Source organism: Crassostrea angulata, chromosome 2, assembly GCF_025612915.1.
Source record: "Crassostrea angulata isolate pt1a10 chromosome 2, ASM2561291v2, whole genome shotgun sequence".
Lineage (NCBI taxonomy): Eukaryota > Metazoa > Mollusca > Bivalvia > Ostreida > Ostreidae > Magallana > Magallana angulata.
In genome coordinates, this window is record NC_069112.1 from 70,850,572 (window position 1) to 70,868,882 (window position 18,311).

An 18,311-nucleotide genomic window follows, 5' to 3' on the forward strand; every position below is an offset into this window, starting at 1 on the left:
AAAACTTTGTGTGTATATATATATATATATATATATATATATTATATTTCCATGTGAAATGTGGTGGAAAAATATCAGGAAATGACAACCATATCACATATCAATTACTTATGCAAAAATATAAAAGACCTGAAAATTTGAATTGACCTGAAAATTTGACTCAAATGATAATTTATACAACAGTTATATTTTTGCGGCCCATTTGACCCTTGCGTCAATGTGATTTCTTGTAATTATTTGTTAAGTAAAAAAGGCTTGTGCCATGCGCCAGTTAATGTATATCCAACTCAGCAACAAACACACAGGTATTAACGCAGCATTTATTAAACCGGAAAACAGGCGGAGAATGACAGACAAAAATATAAACACAGAACCCTACGGGTCACACTCTGCAAACCCGGAATACATGTTATTTAACATAATGGTGTCACCATTTTTTATCTGTTTCTTTCTCCTATACAAATGTAAAAAGATTTATATTTTCTCAGGAAATAATTCATCAATAACTTAATAAATTTATCTTATAACATGCATCAAAGACTTATGATTGTAACTGCTATGTTTTTCTTGCTTTTAAAATCTAGAGAATAAAATTGATTTTTTAAACCACAAATCAATATTGAATCGGTGTACCATCCCTTCCATATCATGAGTTGTTTATCATCATGTTAATATGAAAATGACAAATGTGTACGGATTGGTTGATCTGGAATAATGATTGATCAAACTTTTGCATAAATTCAATGTTCATGTCAAATATCGTTCAAAACTATGACGAAATAAGAGGTTGCACAATGAACGTCTTTGCAGCGAGTTCATATTTACTTTGTTTTATCTTGATGTATAGTTATGGACAACTGTTACCTTTAACTTCGGACTTTGTCAAGCAAGGCTATGTGTCCGAGAGCATGGATGAAGGTGTTTTTGCTGTACACATCCTGGAAATAAAGTCTCTTGTAGAGTGTGCATTGCGTTGTGGCATGAATTTACTTTGTAACGCTGTGGACTTTTGCTTTCTTGATGGTTTATACACCTGCCGATTCCGTTATGGACATGCTAACCTTTCAAACACCATTACACAGTGTGAGGCTTATGAAAACACAGCTGTAAGTACAATTATATTAAGGGTTTTAGAACATAGATAGATAATTTTTTAGATTAAGTACACCTTACTCACATTATTTGAATTTGGCGGAGTTTGTATCTATATGTTAATAATCTGCTGAAAACTTATTGTCTAAGCCATTAAATTAAAAAAAAATCATTCAACATAAAAATCTTCAGAAATATTTTGAACGTTTTTATTTTAATATATAATTAAGAAATAAAATAATTTCAGTCATAAGAGGAATTAAATCTGAGGAAAGAAATTCTGACTTAATAAAAATCTTCATTTTATTGCAGACCTCTTTCTCAAAAACTTTAAAAAAAGCAAACGTTGGATAGAAAAAAAATGAAATTAGAATTTTCAGCGACAATGCATATCTAAATATGTTTTATTTTTTTTATCTTTATATCTATTTGGTAGTGAAAGAAAAAATGTGCTGAAATTTTTTTTTAAGTATTTATTTTTCCGTGTTAAACATTTTTGAAAGGGAATAGAGAATGGGGAGTGGAAAATTAAAGAATCAGAATGTTCGGTTGGGCCTTGTGTCCATAATAATGAAAATAAGAATGTAACCTGATTTGAAATGTTACTTTTTAAAAATTTTAAAGTACTAAAGGGTATATTGAATTATCATAAATCCTGTTTGATCCTATTGGCGATAAATGTTTTTATTATTATTTTTTTAAAATAAAGCAATCGAATGTTATTAGTTTGTTAAACTCAAATTTATATTTAAACTAAAATTTAGTATACATGTATCATTATTGTTCGTAGAGCGATCGCTAAGTGAATGTAGTCCATACTGGGCTTAACATACTTGAGCTTTGCTTGTAATTCTGGTATTTTAAAAAGGGGGTGGCTCTATATTACAAGCTCATGAACCGCTCCTGAATTTTCATTGTTTGTTTCAAGTTAAAATCGACCAGGGACAATTTCACGTTCTCGGGCCTTTCTGGTAGAGTCATTTATGACTACCGCTATTCGTAAATAATTTTATATATAATAGTATATTCTATTATATATATATATATATATATATATATATATATATATATATATATATATATATATATATATATATATATTTATGAAATAAGGACAACATATTATCTAGGTGTTTCAACTAAACTCAATGATACAAGCTAAAACGGGATCATTAACGTCTCATTTCCTTTTTTGTACTTTCACACAACCACATAAAGATCATAAACCAATTATAAACATTCAAGACTGTCGAACCAGTTCTTAAAACGATAAGAAGCTACGCCATTTTGTATGATTTCTTAATATACCACGAGTTTAAAGTATTTGATGTGTTACATGTATCAGAGCTCTATCGGAAGTTCTGTAAAGGGTCGACGACTGGATCAAGGTTTTTTAATCATGGCGTACAAATTCAATTTGTGATGTTGTCATACGCAAAAATGACATTAACATTAATTATTCGTGATATTTTTTAATCAAGACAGATCTTACACATTTACAACCACATTGTTTGATCTAATGTAATCAATGCTAAGCTATGAAATTTATTCATCATTTGCGCGATACAATTCAGTCATTCGCTTAAGCAGTGGGATCCTATGGAGTTGAAACCCCCTCAAAAAATTGAATGATTACAGCTGAAATGACATCTATTGTGGTGCTAGAATGACAATCTTTTCTTTAAATCGTTCATAGAATTAAATTTGGGGTGTTTGATATATGTTTTGTACAATTAGAAAGCATTTGACAGAGTATTAAGTTGTAGTTTCATACATTTATACTGTGTTAACGACTTTCTCAATCATTATACTTGATTATTAAATCCGACTTTTTGCGTCAGTTGCTGTAGTAGGGACGTTATATGTTTTCAGAACAAAATACACATGATAACAGCATCCTGATATAAAAAGGTGTCTAAACTTGTAGCCACAGCAGGGTGTATCGCGGATGTAGTACAATTGTAGTACAATACATAGGCCAACTACATTATACACTGTAATCTTTCTCCTTTTACTCTCTAAAATCAAGTTTTATAATACTTTAATTTTTTTTTAATTAGACATCCAAACAATATGTAACCAAAACAATTGCTGTCTGCAAAGTTTGTTTACCTGACATGAATCAGTTTTAATATCTAAGCTCAATTTACATGTATATTACAAATAACTGTAATATATCTCAGTGATATATTTGATAACATTTACTTAAAAAAAAAGTGATTAAACGTTTATCTGTCATTGAATTCTGATTAATTAGTTAGTATTTCATTCGTTTATATATTAATGTTTAATGTATTGGCATTGTTTCTATTTTTACAGAGCAAAGACTGCCCGGATGGATTATTCTTAAGAGCTCAAGGAATATGCAAAATCAGTAAGTGGGTGCCACAAAGTAACAACACCATAATAAAAGTGATGTGTTTGTATTCATATAGTTAAGTAACAACACCTTAAAAACAATGTGTCTGTATTTCATATAGTTAAGATATATCTTAGCTCAATAATAAACTATCGGGGTTGCCGTTTCTGGTAAGACGAGGTTTAGCGGTTTATATTAGTGTCAGGTGTATGTATATATAATTTATATTTCACCTCTCTTTCATTTTGATATACCAGTATTATAGAAGCATATTATAGAAATGCCATAGGTGTTAATCTGGTTCTAGCATTTTTTAGTTTATAAGCAAAAAGTCTTAATTTATAAGATTTACCAGTCATACTTTTTTAGCTCACCTGAGCCGAAACTCAACTGAGTTATTCTGATCACATTTTGTCCATCGTTCGTTTGTAAACTTTTTACATTTTGAACTTCATTCTAAAACTGTTTGACCAATTTCAACCAAATTCAAAACAAAGCATTCTTACGGAAAGACAAATATAAGTGCAGAAATAAAAGACCGATCTTTATTCAAAACTCGAAACTATTCTGATCACATTTTGTCCATCGTTCGTCTGTAAACTTTTTACATTTTGAACTTCATTCTAAAACCATTTGGCCAATTTCAACCAAATTTAAAACAAAGCATCCTCAGGGAAAGACAAATATAGATTGCAGAAATAAAAGACCGAGCTATATTCAAAACTCTAAGCTGTAGCAAAAGGGGGGTATATTTTTAAAAACTTCTTCTCAAGAACTACTGAGTCAAATTTAATGTAATTTAGCATAAATACTCCTTATCGAATGGAAAATATAAATTGCAAAAATTATGGTCTAGTTCTGTTTCAAATCTGAGTTATGTGAAAAAAAAGAAAGGGCGTGTTGCCATCAGTTTATAGCTTCAAGTTCGGTATTCATAAGTCTAGCTAAAATGGGTAGGCAAAACCGGGCCAGGGCAAAACAAAAAATGGCAGTTGGCCCGGGGCATACAAATGATTGGCAGTTATTAAGCTGCCAATCTCATTTAAATTTTCAGGAAATTTTAAGAACCAGTATATTTGTTTTCGCTGTATATATTACTGCAAAACAAAGCGTATTTTGGAATTGACGATTGCCGATCTACCCCGGCTTTTTTTTGCCCCGGCCCGGTTTTGCTTATCAATTTTACCAAGACTTGTATTCCATACTTCTAAAACGAGGTTCTTTGTTCAAAGCAACCATGACAATAATGCGAAAATGGTCGATCAGAAAATGATAGATTTGTTTGATATTGTTGTGCAACAGTTTGCGTACGAAAGGAATCTTTGAAACATGCAAAATACATTAGTGTCGATTTTGTCAAGTAAATTGAGGTTAAATAGTATAATGCGTTGACAGTTTTCACATATGACGGTGGTGTTAGCTTTTTTTTTTCGTTCCGTTTTCATTATTTATGATATGTAACCTGGGAACTATCGCCTGTATTTTGTGATTTTTACGTTTCAAATTAAACTTCGGTAAATCAGACAGTTAACTGTTTACCTGCGCAAATTTAAGCAAAATCTCAAGTATTAAAAAGTACTAAACTACAATTCATTCTATCGATAAATCGGTATGATCTTTTGCATAATGGAAGACTAATGCAATATGTTTTGTTGAGATGCCTTGCATTTTCTCCAGTTTTTTTTCAGTTTAAATAGAGATTTTCTCCAGTTTATTCAGTTGAAATAGAGTTTAATATCGCTGACAGAAATATGTAGGTATATACATGTATCTGATTCATTTTGAAAAATTAATTGTTCTCTTTATTTATTATAGTGCATGTTTCTTATGTTTAATTGTTTACAATTTCTATTTACTAACAATATTCGAGTGTTAAGCTTCAAATTATAAGCAAGATGCAGATAATTGCTCACAATTCTATGTTTGTACACAGATCTGAGGCCATTCTTTTTTTACAATTTTAAATGCTGAATAGGAAATACCAAGTTAAAAATCTTAAACTGAATGTAAACAACTCATGTGAACAAAATGACTCAGAATTGTGAGTTCTGTATCTTGCTTATAATTCTACGATTGACGCTAATATGTTGGTTGATCATAAGACATTTTATATGAATTATAGTATATTAAATACTTGTACAAAAAAATTAAAGGATGATATGCTGTATATATAACTTCTCTCTGGGGCCCATCTTTATACAATGAATAATGTAAAATCTACAATAATTTTGATAGTTTTTCAGACACGAGTAAATAAAAACGACACCATTAAAACAGTTTCCATAGTTCTGACATATTTCTGTTGCGGGGATAAAGGAATTATCGTTATTCTTAGGAAAATATTACAGCGAAAAATTATCCTGGTTTGTAACCATTTGTTTTTTATGAAATAGGATGAAAATAATAGATGGGCCTTAGTAAATTAGAGTGATGTGCCTGTCAATACTGTAAAATTGATTTTTAAAATTCTTTTTATGTCACGTGAAAACATTTTTCATTCCAATGTATTCATCAATCAAGTGTGAATAAAGTTATAAAAGTCACACGAGTTTACTCGAGGTAAACAACAGTCATTTAATTATAATAGAGAAGACAAATTAAGGTAATTATCCATACGTCACAAAACAACGTCTGACGTAATTCACGCGTTATTACGTTTTTTCCGTGCCCGATCTAATCGAAACCTAACGCTACGGTGTACATGTGTTTCAAAACAAAAAAATCAAGCTGATCTAGAAATTAATTCAAAACAAATCTATTAAAAATCCTGAAAACTGCAATCAATTAGCCTATTACTCAGCGAAATGAAAATTTGACTGGGTTGTGTCGATTGAGTACTTGTTTTGAAATTATAGACCGCTTACTTTTGTCCTGCATAAACATCAATTCATTACAAGGCTGAACTTACTCCAATTCTTTGAACATTAATCCCTGAAAGTCCATAAACATCCAAAATGAAATCCTGACCGAGATCTATATATATTCCAGTGCATAAATAAGGGAGATAAATACACAAGGGGAAATAATTTGACTTATTTCATCTTTATCCTATATTCACTTAGCAACGAGCATAGATATACTTTCAACAACAAAAAATGTTTTTAGAATGAAAATCATGCGCTGAAGAAAAGTTATTTCATTTTAAGAACAGTCTTTAAAACCATTAAAAAAAGGTTGAATAGAGGTTCTGTCTTAAAGGCATATCAGGTAGTTAGCATTATCCACGCGTGTGACTGCAATTTCTAAATACCGATCTCGATCCATAATACTTACCGATATCCAAAGATACACTCTTTTGCGGTTTAAATAATACATATTAATCAACAGTTTGTTTAAATCATGTTTTCTAATTAACAATAATTTTAACATATTTTTTTAGAATGATGAAATAATAAACCTATGCACAATTTAAATTTTACGGATCTTTTTTCAAAATATATATTTTAATGATTTTTACCCAAAATACGCCCATTGTGATCCTGAAAAGGCCGGTCCCTTGGGTAAATTTATTTCCAGTTGATTAAGGGCGTTAGGGTTTAAATAATATCAAAATTTTAGAGAATTCTGTACGTAAATAAAATTTTAAGAGCTTAAATTCTCTTTGAAAATTTATTTCATTTTATCTCATTTGTATGCGGATTTATCTTTTTTTGATAAATAAGCAAGTGTAACATAAAAATTTTTGATTTGAAATAATAATTCCTTTATTTTACATAGGATATAAGTCAAAAAATGATTTTGTGAAATTCAAATTTCAGGCTTAGGCTTATATTCTCTATGTATGAAAAAGCGCCATTTTCTGCAATCGGTTCTATTTTTAGCAACGACCCTAGCTCTTATAATACCGATGGACCACCCAACAGGGTAAAATTTGATGAGAAGATATCCTCAGATACATGTTTGAAAAATATGAAAAAATTCTGTACGCATTTTATTTATCTAGTGGGGTATGGACCATTACCTTAAATGTTTAAATGTTTTTAATTTGAGGAATTGAGTGAATTGATGTACAATTTTCTTCTTTACATTTATAGGATTTTTAAAAAATGAAATACAATAACTATTATATTATATTTTTTTTAAAAAATGCAATAACTAGTTAGTAGTTGAAGAAGAAATGGTCACATTTGCTCTCGTATATTCTGATCGCTTTATAAAGTGGGGGAGGGGGAGCAGAACAAAATAATGGTGAATATGAAGTTAACGGTGAACCCTTACAAAATGTTAAGTTTTATTTCTTGCGTAGGATTTTCTTATTCTGTGTAAAAATGGTATTCATTGAAGGTACAATGTCAAATATTACGTGTATGCAAAAATAAGTGTAAAATTCCAATACATTACAATATTTTTTGTTTGTTATTTTACCGATGGGCTATATGGCACAATATCTTTTAACGCCCATTGTTTCTCAGGTGAGCGATGTGGCCCCATGGGCCTATTTATTTATTTTTTTAAAAGAGACAAAATGATTATAATGAATCACGTCCAGTTAATTTCAACATTCATACATTTCAAGATACTGATGAGTGCCAGAATGACCCATGTCTTAACGGAGCCACATGTACGAACACATCCGGCTCATTCAACTGTACATGTGACGCCGGATGGACCGGGATAGTTTGTGATGAAGGTAAACGACAATAAAATGCGTAAATTTTCACGTTTGTTTTTTAAAATCAAATGTAAAATAAGCACGTCTATAGTTGTGGAGGCAGCAAATGTTAAAATGTTCCTTCCGTTAAAATAAGGATAATTTTTGAAATCCAACTTAAAACCAAATTCTCCTTTGCAAAATTGTTATACGTTAAAGCTGACATAAATGCATAAAGCATTTGTTCGCCATATTAGTTACGATCGCTCCTCTACTGCCACTGGGGTATCTACAGTAGTTGAGAAAGTTACGGTCGGTTGCTTTCCGATCGAGGCATGGAGGTTGCACGGACTTGTAAATGCATGAACTACACATTGTAGTAAAATGTTTGTGAAAAAGAATAAAGGAAACAACAATCAATAAAATACAAGTTTTATTTATTCTTCAAAAGAATTTTCCAGGTATCAAGGTATCATTTTGCCCAGATTGCGCTCCCTTATGCATATCAAACATGTCTGCCGTTCATACGAATGCATAACGTATGCGTCTTTTTGAAAACCCTGGCGGAACTACATCCAACTCGGTAGCTAGATAATAGTAAATCCATGAAAGTAACACGTAACATCGTTCCATCGATTTCTACAAAAAGCTCAGTTTCTAAAATCCATCCTGTTATTGATATTGCTCGATCTGCAATAGTGTGTGGTTTGCGCATATGCGATGTTTAAGCAGAAACAACACAGGAAGCGGTCTACAATTATCGAGGATTTTTTAAGTATCTGTGCCTTGGTTTCAGTCTGTCTACTTCGTTGTTCGCTTAGATATACCTTGCAAGTTTAGTGGTTGTCATATTATTTTTGTTTAATACGTTTTTCTACACGTTTTTTCTTCCAAGGTTCGGGTGTATGAAATGCCTGAATGCAGTTATATAGGGGGTGTGTATCGATGAGACACAACTAATATGGCGGTAGTCGGAGATAAAAGAGAAATAATGCGTATTTATGAATTCATGTCAGCTTTAAATACGAGGACTATTACATGCATTTTTATGTATTAATTGATGTTGCTGTGTTGTATTTTTTTTATTGTAAGTTTTGATGTTATATTGTTTTTCTAGTATTTATTATGGATGATATAACAGGTAAAAATCATAACTTTTAGATATCAATGAATGTCTTGACAATCCTTGTCAAAACGGAGGAACATGCAGCAACAGCGCTGGATCTTTCACGTGTACATGCGCTGGTGGATTCACAGGGGCACTCTGTAACGAAGGTAAAAATATATTATTCTTCCTCCCTCTATCAATATTAATGTATATTTCTCTTTTCCCTCTATCAATATAAATATGTATGCCTTGCTCCTCTTTTTCTGTGTTTCTTTCCGACTCTCTTAATTTAAGTTGATGTTTATCTACTCTGATTGCTATTTCTGTGTATCTGCCTTCCTCTCTCATGTTTGTCATTATCTCTCTAAATGGATACTTATCTTTCCAGTGTTCGTATTTTTAAATACAAACATGTTATTACATCTTTATCTTTTCTATTTGTATAAAGAAATAAACTGTTATTTGTAGATTCTTTTTGTTGGATATAGTTTCTTTATCATATCAATACAGGGATGTTTGACGTTTATATTCTTTGTAAAGAAGAGGTCAGATCTAATTTTAAAAGGTTTACAAATTCATAAGATTTATTTGATGTTGACGTATTTTTATTTATACCTTATTTTCAAACATTCAAATAAAAGGAACTGTTGTAAAGTACATCAGGTATTTTCAAATTTAGGTCACTTGAGGCACTCTGATTACTTATTAGAATTAGTATTTCACCGTCGCCGTCCGTGTTAATGCGACGCTCGTCGTGCGTAAACATTTGCCCATTTATAACTTCGTAATAAAAATTACTTTGGCCGTTTCCATTAAAATGTGACATGATGCATCATAAATTGTAAATTTTATGACTCTTTGCTACGATTGCCTATGGGCAGGTCCAAATTTGTTATAATTTTTTTACTTTTTCTCTGCGTATATAAGAAAATCTACTGAAAATAATACATTCATATCTCTACCATAATTGTAAATTTCATGTGTTCAAATTTACGGGTTTCACCTCTAGGTCGATGCAAAAATGCTAGTTTAGTATCGTTGCATATAATGTTAAAAACTCTTCTTTTCACGTGTGGACACTGAGTAGAAATTGACTGTATATCAAGAAAGACTACAAAGCTTTTTACATATTTTTTTTTTTACATTTTATGACCTCTGGGTATAGGGTTAATAATCCAAGTCAGGGTAAAATGGTGATGTAGAATGATTTTATACACACATGTATTAAATATTCAAAAAATCGGTTTTTTCTTCTTCTGCTGACACTAAGTAAAAACTGACTGCATATTAAGGAGGCATGGTCACGGAATTGGCCAAAAATTATTTTCTTGATTTTAAAAATTATTTTCTTGATTCAGTAAGGCATTTTTTATAGGCAACCAAATTTAAGTGTCATTCTTTGAGTTATAAGCAAGTTAAAATGCTTACAATTCTTTGCTATGAAAACAAAGCTTTGTTTACATTTTAAACGTTGAAGTGGAAACTCCAGTTTTAGACCAAAAACGAATGTAGTAAACGTTAAGATCTGATTATTTATGATTAAAATTAATAAGAAGATGGAAAAATCAGCTTGACCGGTAAATTGAACTAATGTGAACAGAAACAGGGCAGGAGCCTTGTATACATGACAAAGAATTTTGAGCCCTGTATCTTGCTTATAACTTCATTACCAACTCTCCAATTTTATTTGGTCTTTGGAAATGCATTTAGTAAAATGTTATATAATGTTAAAAAATAATCGTTTTTACTTCTGCCGTCACTACACTGATCCTTATCCACATTATCTTTTCATCTTAGTTTTTGTTAATTTTTCCTTCACACTTTATAAATGAAATTGAATTAAGATATATATAAATGGTACATAAGCATTTTACAAAATTATTGCAATTTTCTCAATGAATATAATGCCATCCAAAAAAAATAATAATAATAATAAAGACGTTGTACATAATGCAACTCGTCTCGGATCCCTTTATCTTTTTGTAGTAGAACTTCTTGGAACAACTGCCAATCATTTCGTTGAATAACTGATCGTATTATTTACACTAGAAGACTAACAAAGTCAGTGTATGTAAAAGGCAGATTTATACTACTAATAAAAAAATCTGGACAATTAAGGGTGTTCAAACATGGGTAGAATCAAAGACCGTTACAGTCCCTGAAACGTTCTACTTTCCCACTTGAATGGATGAACGGTGAGCGCACTCTGAAAGAACGGTGAGCGCACGCTAAACGGAATTTAGTGAGCACTAATGAACGGTCAACGCACGATGGACGATATGTTATTAACGCTCTTTGAAAGCTAGATGAACGATTTTTTTCGGAGTGCCTCGTGGGTTATCCTTATATTGTATTTCGTCGGTAATCAGGAAAGAAATACTAGTAGCTAATAAACTATGTGTACAATGCTGCTACATGTATCTTGAAAGTTGTCAAAACAATCCTATCATATCCTATATCCTGTATCTTACATCTTATCCAGCAAACAAGTAATTGCTTTCCGAAAAGCTTGGCTGACAAAATTATTCAGTGGAGGAATGCATGGATCGATGATGTTATCTTTTAAGAAATGAATTTTAATTTTCGCTGCTGATAATAAATTCATAAACGGAACGTTTAATATTTAAAAAGAAACTTCAATCTTTTTCTTCAATCTAGTGCATGTACATGACTTGAAATTCAATAATTTTATATTATTCTAGGAATGTACATGCGTACTTAGTATATCATTCAAATAACTGCAAGTAAGCATGAAAGCGGAAGATTAAACAATCAAATTTTAAATTGATTTTGTTATATTAAGAGATATTAAGGAAAAAGGAAAGGATATTCAAGCACTTGCAATCTTCAATCGAAAAATCTTGACAAGCAATTAAACAAGAGGCCTATGAGGCCACATCGCTCACCTGAGCAACAATGGGCGTTCAAAAGATATTGTGCCAATGACCCCTCGGTAGAATAACAAAAAATAAATATTCGAATTTTACACTTATTTTTGCGTACACGTAATCTTTGACATTGTACCTTTATGGAATACTATTTTTACCCAAAATAAGAAAATCTTACGCAAGGTATAAAACTAAACAATTGGCAGGGATATACTGTTAACTTCCAATTCCCCATATTTTTGTCCCCCCCCCTTCCTTCCCCACTTTATAAAGCGATCAAAATATAAGATAGCATATATGTACATTTTCTTCCTCAACTACTTACTAGTCATTTTTTTTAATAAAATAAAATAGTTATTGTATTTTAATAAAAAAAAAATCATAGAGGTGTGAAGAAGAAAATTGTACTAAATGCGCTCAATTCCACAAATTAAAAACATTCAAAAATTTAATTTGTCTTCTGCATTATAATTAAATGACTTTAGTCATATTTCCGTCAGCGATATGAAACTCTACATATATTTAAACTGAATAAACTCGAGAAAATGCTGAGCATCTCAACAAAACACATTGCATTAATTCACCATTACGCATAAGACCATGCCGAATTTCCGATAGAATGAATCGTATTTAAGTAATTTGTTTATACATCAGATTTTGCTTAATTTGCGCAGGTAAACAGTTAACAGTCAGATTTACCAGAGTCTCTGTTTGATTTGATACGTAAAATGTACAAATTGCAGGCGATAATTCACAGGCTAATATGCCGTCATATGTAAAAACTGTCAACCCATTGAAATATTTAACCTCAGTTTACTTCACAAAATCGGCACCAATGTTATTTACATGTTTCAAAGATTCCTTCGTACGCGAACTGTTGCACAACAAACAAATTCATCATTGTCAGATCGACCCGTTCATCATATGTCATGGCTGCTTTAAACAAAAAACCTCGTTTTAGAAGTTAGGAATACAAGTCTTGGTAAAATGTTGTAGGCAGACTCGGCCCGGGGCAAAATAAAAGCCGGGGCAGATCGGCAATCGTCAATTCCAAAATACGCATTGTTTTGCAGCAATATTTACAGCAAATTCAAATATACTGGTCTGTAACATATCCTGAAAATGTTAATGAGATTGGCAGATTAATTATTGCTGATCTTTTGTTTTTGACCCGGCCCGGTTTTGCCTACACATTTTACCAAGACTCATGAATTACCGAACCCGAAGCTATAACTGATTGAAACACGCCTCTCCTTTTATATTATTTTCGTAAAAACTCAGATTTGAAATAGAATTATCCAATAATTTTTGAAATTTATATTTTCCTTTCCATAAGGATTTTTATGGAAAATTACATTGAATTTGACGTAGTAGTTCTTGAGAAGAAGATTTTTAAAAATTCACCCCCTATTTCTACAGTTTCGAGGTTTTCTCCGCTTTGAATTTAGATCTGTCTTTTTTTTTTTTTTGCATTTTATATTTGCCTTCCCATTACATGTAGAATGCTTTGTGCCAAATTTAGTTGAAATTGGTCGAGCGGCTTTAGAGAAGAAGTTCAAAATGTAAAAAGTGTACAGACGGACGGACAGACAGACGGACGAACAGATGGACGACGGACAAAATGTGACAAGATTAGCTCACTTGAGCTTTCAGCTCAGGTGAGCTTAAACAGGAGGAAATTCTCAAAATCATGAAGGAAAATTCTAATCCGTGGTGAGGGAACGGGGTTGAAGGAGGCGGGTAGTTTTCATTATAACTTCAATTCAATTCAATTAAAATCCCTTATTATCAGTGTCGTATATTACATGCTCCGACAAAAGTGGAGAATATGGTGCACCTATGACACTTCCTTTTTTTCTAATCAGTCAAGTTAAGAAAAGTGTATGCTGCGAAAAAAGTGTGGGAGGTAGCCCGCCCACTCACCCCCGATGCTGCGTGCTCTGGGGTATTCTCATGATCCCCATTTGAACTAGTTATGAATGAGAAATATTGTGGCGGGAAGCCTTGTTTAACCATTCAAGCAGCTGTTGAGATGGATGAACTCATCCACTGGCATAGATCCATTTGGAGGTGATCAACTGATTTTTTTTTTGTCCCCCACCGCAACGCGAAGCGGGGACATAGAAATACCGGACGTCCGTCCATGTGTCCGTGCGTCCGTCCGTCACACTTTTTTGTAATGTATACATGTATTTATATATTTTTAAATATCGAAATGATGTTGTTGTGCAAGTGAAAGATAGGTAATAAAACAATCTAAAACTGTAAAAAAAAAAAGTTTTATAATAATTAATAGTTAATTAAAGCATAAAGTTTTGTTAAAATGGAAAGGTGTTGTAGAGAGAGTAAGGGTATACTACTACTAGCATGTTTACGTTTTTGTAATGATGATTTTTTTCTTCCGAAATTGGATTTCTAAAAGTATTGAACAGGGTGGGTCAGATGAATTTGATCGTATATGAACTAGTAGAGTTTTAATTATAAAATATTTTAAAATATACATGTACTGTATTGACGATATTTTACAAAATTAAGTAGCTGCTTTATGGTAAACAGTTCATGTTCACAAGTGGCTATGAAGTTGTATTATAATAGCTCTCCGGAAAATTTTTATCAAAAATCTTCAATAAGTGAGTCTTTATTGAACTGACATTCAGGACGTCATACTCTTATCCCGTAAAAATTGCTTGAAATAAAAAAAAAATGCCAATTTTCACCAGCATGATAATCTTTTTTCCCTATGTATTGCCGACAATGCAAAATGAATAATTTTTAAAAATAATTCATATACATTTTAATATCACGACAGTTAACCTTAACTTTGGAATATTTTTTTTTTAAAGGGGGGTTTGCTTCTTATTTCTCATATTAATCAAAATCTCAAAACCAATGTCTTTAAATATTTTGTTTTTCTTATCGATTACTTTGCAACTAAGTTATTTAATTGACTAGTTGGCCGACTCTGTGTAATTTTTCGCGGTGGAGGGGTCTTTTCCCACCTTTGTGGTAGCGATTAGAAGCTTTTGGAGATATTTTCTTAATTCAACCTAGCTCTAGACTTTAACAATTTGTTGCATGTTTTTATATCTATATGCATGTATATTCAAGCAAAGTCATTATATGTAGTTTTTTTTCCAGTTCTTAAAAGATATCTGAAGCCGATCGAACTCTTCCCTCGCATCTTTTATACATTCTCTTGTTAAAATGTACACCAAGCTCATAATTTATTTTTCCGAAAAATAATACTTCCCAAGAAAGGTTGTTATCCAGAGATAATACCATTATAAGCCTACCTAAAATATATATATATATATATATATATATATATATATATATATATATATATATATGTATATGTATATATATATATATATATATATATATATATATATATATATATATATATATATATATATATATATTTCTTATTTATTCCGTCCCCATTACGGCAGGCCTTTACCTGCAGCTAGCCTTTTCTATCGTTGACGCCACTGTTTCCAAATATGGTCATGTCAATATTCGACAAACTTGTAGATTGAGCATATGTAGGAAAAATTCGATTGAAGGCCTGCGGGGTTAACTATTGTGTTTTATAGGTTACACGATCAAAATTACACTCATTCATACTCATGCTCACACACCAACATGATTGCATATTCGAATTTACAAGTTTACAGGTCTGGATATTTGAACACGATTACCCTCCATAAAAAAACAGATTCATAATTTTTTCACTCCAATGCCAGTAAATTTTAGAATAGAGGTTGACATAGTTTGGATGCAAAATAATTTCTTGTGTGTATTTTAATAATATCTAAAGTCATATTTAATATGAAGTCATTTAAGAAAAACTCTATAGTCTATAGCCTAATATTTCGAAAAAAAATGAAATGAAACAAAATTTTGCAGATCGGCTTCATTTTTGATTAACAACCATCAAAGTCAATACTATAGACATCGGCATTTTTCTCTGTATTATTACCGATAGTTCTGCCGATCTTCGCATTAGTTAAACCTGCCAATCAGTCGTCATCTTACTATTAAATAAATAGGCCCATTGTTGCAGTAAATGGCTTAAATATTACATTTACAGTTCAGTTTTATAACAACTATCACAGCTATTTCTCTATTGAGTTACTTATATCATCATAACTTTATCATGCAAATATTATTAAGGTCTTCCGTTTTCAACGGAAGACCTTGTACTGATTCTGTTGGTAATTCTTTTTATTCTTTTTTTTCTTCTAGACGTTTTTTAAAACTCAAATATCTTGCTTGTTTGTTGTCCTATAAAGTTCAAATTTGCAGAGCTTATTGGTAGTTACTATTTCTCAATATCTATGGAAAATCGTTGATATCGACACTTCCGGTACCGAGTTATTCCCCTTTTTCCCCAAAATATAGGCATTCTTGTGCACGCAAAGGCTCTGAAACCGCTCACAGCCTGTGTTACAAAGTCACAAATCTTCAAAATAGAGAGTTTGAACGTTGTCCTCCGAGTTTTGTTTTTACAATTTTCCTCCTTTAAAGTTTCAAAAAATTAATTTGAATTTGTGTTTCAAAAAATCCTGATTTTTTGTTGTGTTTTTGTTATGTAGCTCTTTAGTTTAAAATTTTCTCTAAACACATATAGAACAAAATATGTGCAAAATGTCAAGGGCTTTCACTTGACACCATTGAAAAAGGGCTGGCCCCTTAAATTAGGGGTCTAGAGCACTTAAAAGTCTTCGCTTTATAACTAAAAAATGGTTAATATTTCGCTATAGCTGTCGATAGAAAAGTTGTTCATTATTGTGTTATCAATGTCGTTACAAAACTAGTTTGTACCGGTAATGCGTATTATGAGTGTAAAAAGCTTGTCTTGTTAACATGTACCTGTATTCATTTGGCAAATAAGCGAATCGTCTTCGTGCGAATAACGTACATATATTAACAGCTGAAAGTGTTCCAGCATATACGGGATGCTTTGATTCATTTGAAAAAGTGTCTAAAAAGTATACGTGTACATGTTTTTCTTACAGCCTTTTTTTTGGAGTAACCTCTGTTTAGGTCCTATAGTGGACAACCGTTAAGAAAAACAAAAACGAGAAAATATAAACGTTCTTTTTCTTATCTAGTGAGATACATAAACTAGATTTTAAAAAAAATAACTTCCATGAAATGGATTTGAGTCATTTTACTGCAAGCATTTCAAATCGACCTTAATTCTTAGTTGTGTGCGTCATTACATAACCCATCTCGCCCGCGGCCGAGAAATTCGATCGCCAAGGTCGCGGCTGGACTACCTAGCGGTCAGCGGTTATCTAATACACAAGAATCGCGTCTGTCATATGTGATTTTACTTAGCAGCAAACACAAGAATCGTACACAATGACATTAAAGCTTACTCTTCTTAATTTGAATTAAACGATAGAATAAGAAATCGTTCTGTTTAATCATAAACTCGAACTGAAGCAGTATCAGACAGATAGATCAACTGTGGGATTAAAGGGGAAAAAAACTTATATTAATTAGAGTTTATTCATCATACTGCAAACATTGTAAATCTTCCTGGGTTCTGAGCTTTTTATGTGTGTTTTGACTTTACGTAAGTTATCCGATCCCTCATCCGCGGCCGAGGAAATCGGTCGCGGCTGCACTACCTAGAGGTCAGCGGTTATCTAATAACAGGATATATATACAAGAACTGTTTCAATTTTATTTTATTTTTGTTCACCTTCAATTTATTGAATGAAACATTAGAATGTGATTTGAGAAGCCCCTCTAAAAATTGATAAAAGCGATATTGTTCCAAATCAGAAACATCATCAGGCATAAATCAATAGTGAATTTGTAATTCTAAAATGTTCTAAAAACTATACATGTACTAATAATGTTATAGATAAACAACGAAAAACCACACAGATTAAACCTTCAAATGATCACCCCTAGAACATAGCCAAGGAGATCCCGCGCGAGTGGACAAGTGATCCGCGGTAGCTCGTGTTCTTCTGCATGTACTTGATCACACGTGCATGTTTATTGATATTTTGTACGATTCCAACTATTTGTTTATTCGAGATTTTGACCGGTACATGTAAGATTGACTTGTGTTTCAATTTAAGATTTTTTTTATTTACCCACGAATATTTCCGCTAGATACTGCTGAGAGGTTTTATAGATATCGTAGAAAGTAGTTGACGTCTTCATAAGGTTGCACATAAAATGAGAGAGAAGGAGAGAGAGAGAGAGCGCGCTCAAAATTGGAAGCATTATTTAGCCGAATTAAGAAAA

At 31.8% G+C, this 18,311-nt stretch overlaps 1 protein-coding gene across 1 annotated transcript in view; it reads left to right on the forward strand.

Annotated features, from left to right (window-relative positions):
• The first annotated feature begins 839 nt into the window (after window positions 1-839).
• The window catches only part of LOC128171102 (neurogenic locus notch homolog protein 2-like), a 35,240-nt gene continuing 17,768 nt past the window's right edge, over window positions 840-18,311 (forward strand). Inside the window, exons 1-4 of the mRNA XM_052836855.1 lie at window positions 840-1,106; window positions 3,412-3,466; window positions 7,968-8,081; window positions 9,204-9,317. Coding sequence (XP_052692815.1) covers window positions 840-1,106; window positions 3,412-3,466; window positions 7,968-8,081; window positions 9,204-9,317 — 550 coding nt within the window. The remainder of the gene's footprint in view (window positions 1,107-3,411; window positions 3,467-7,967; window positions 8,082-9,203; window positions 9,318-18,311) is intronic.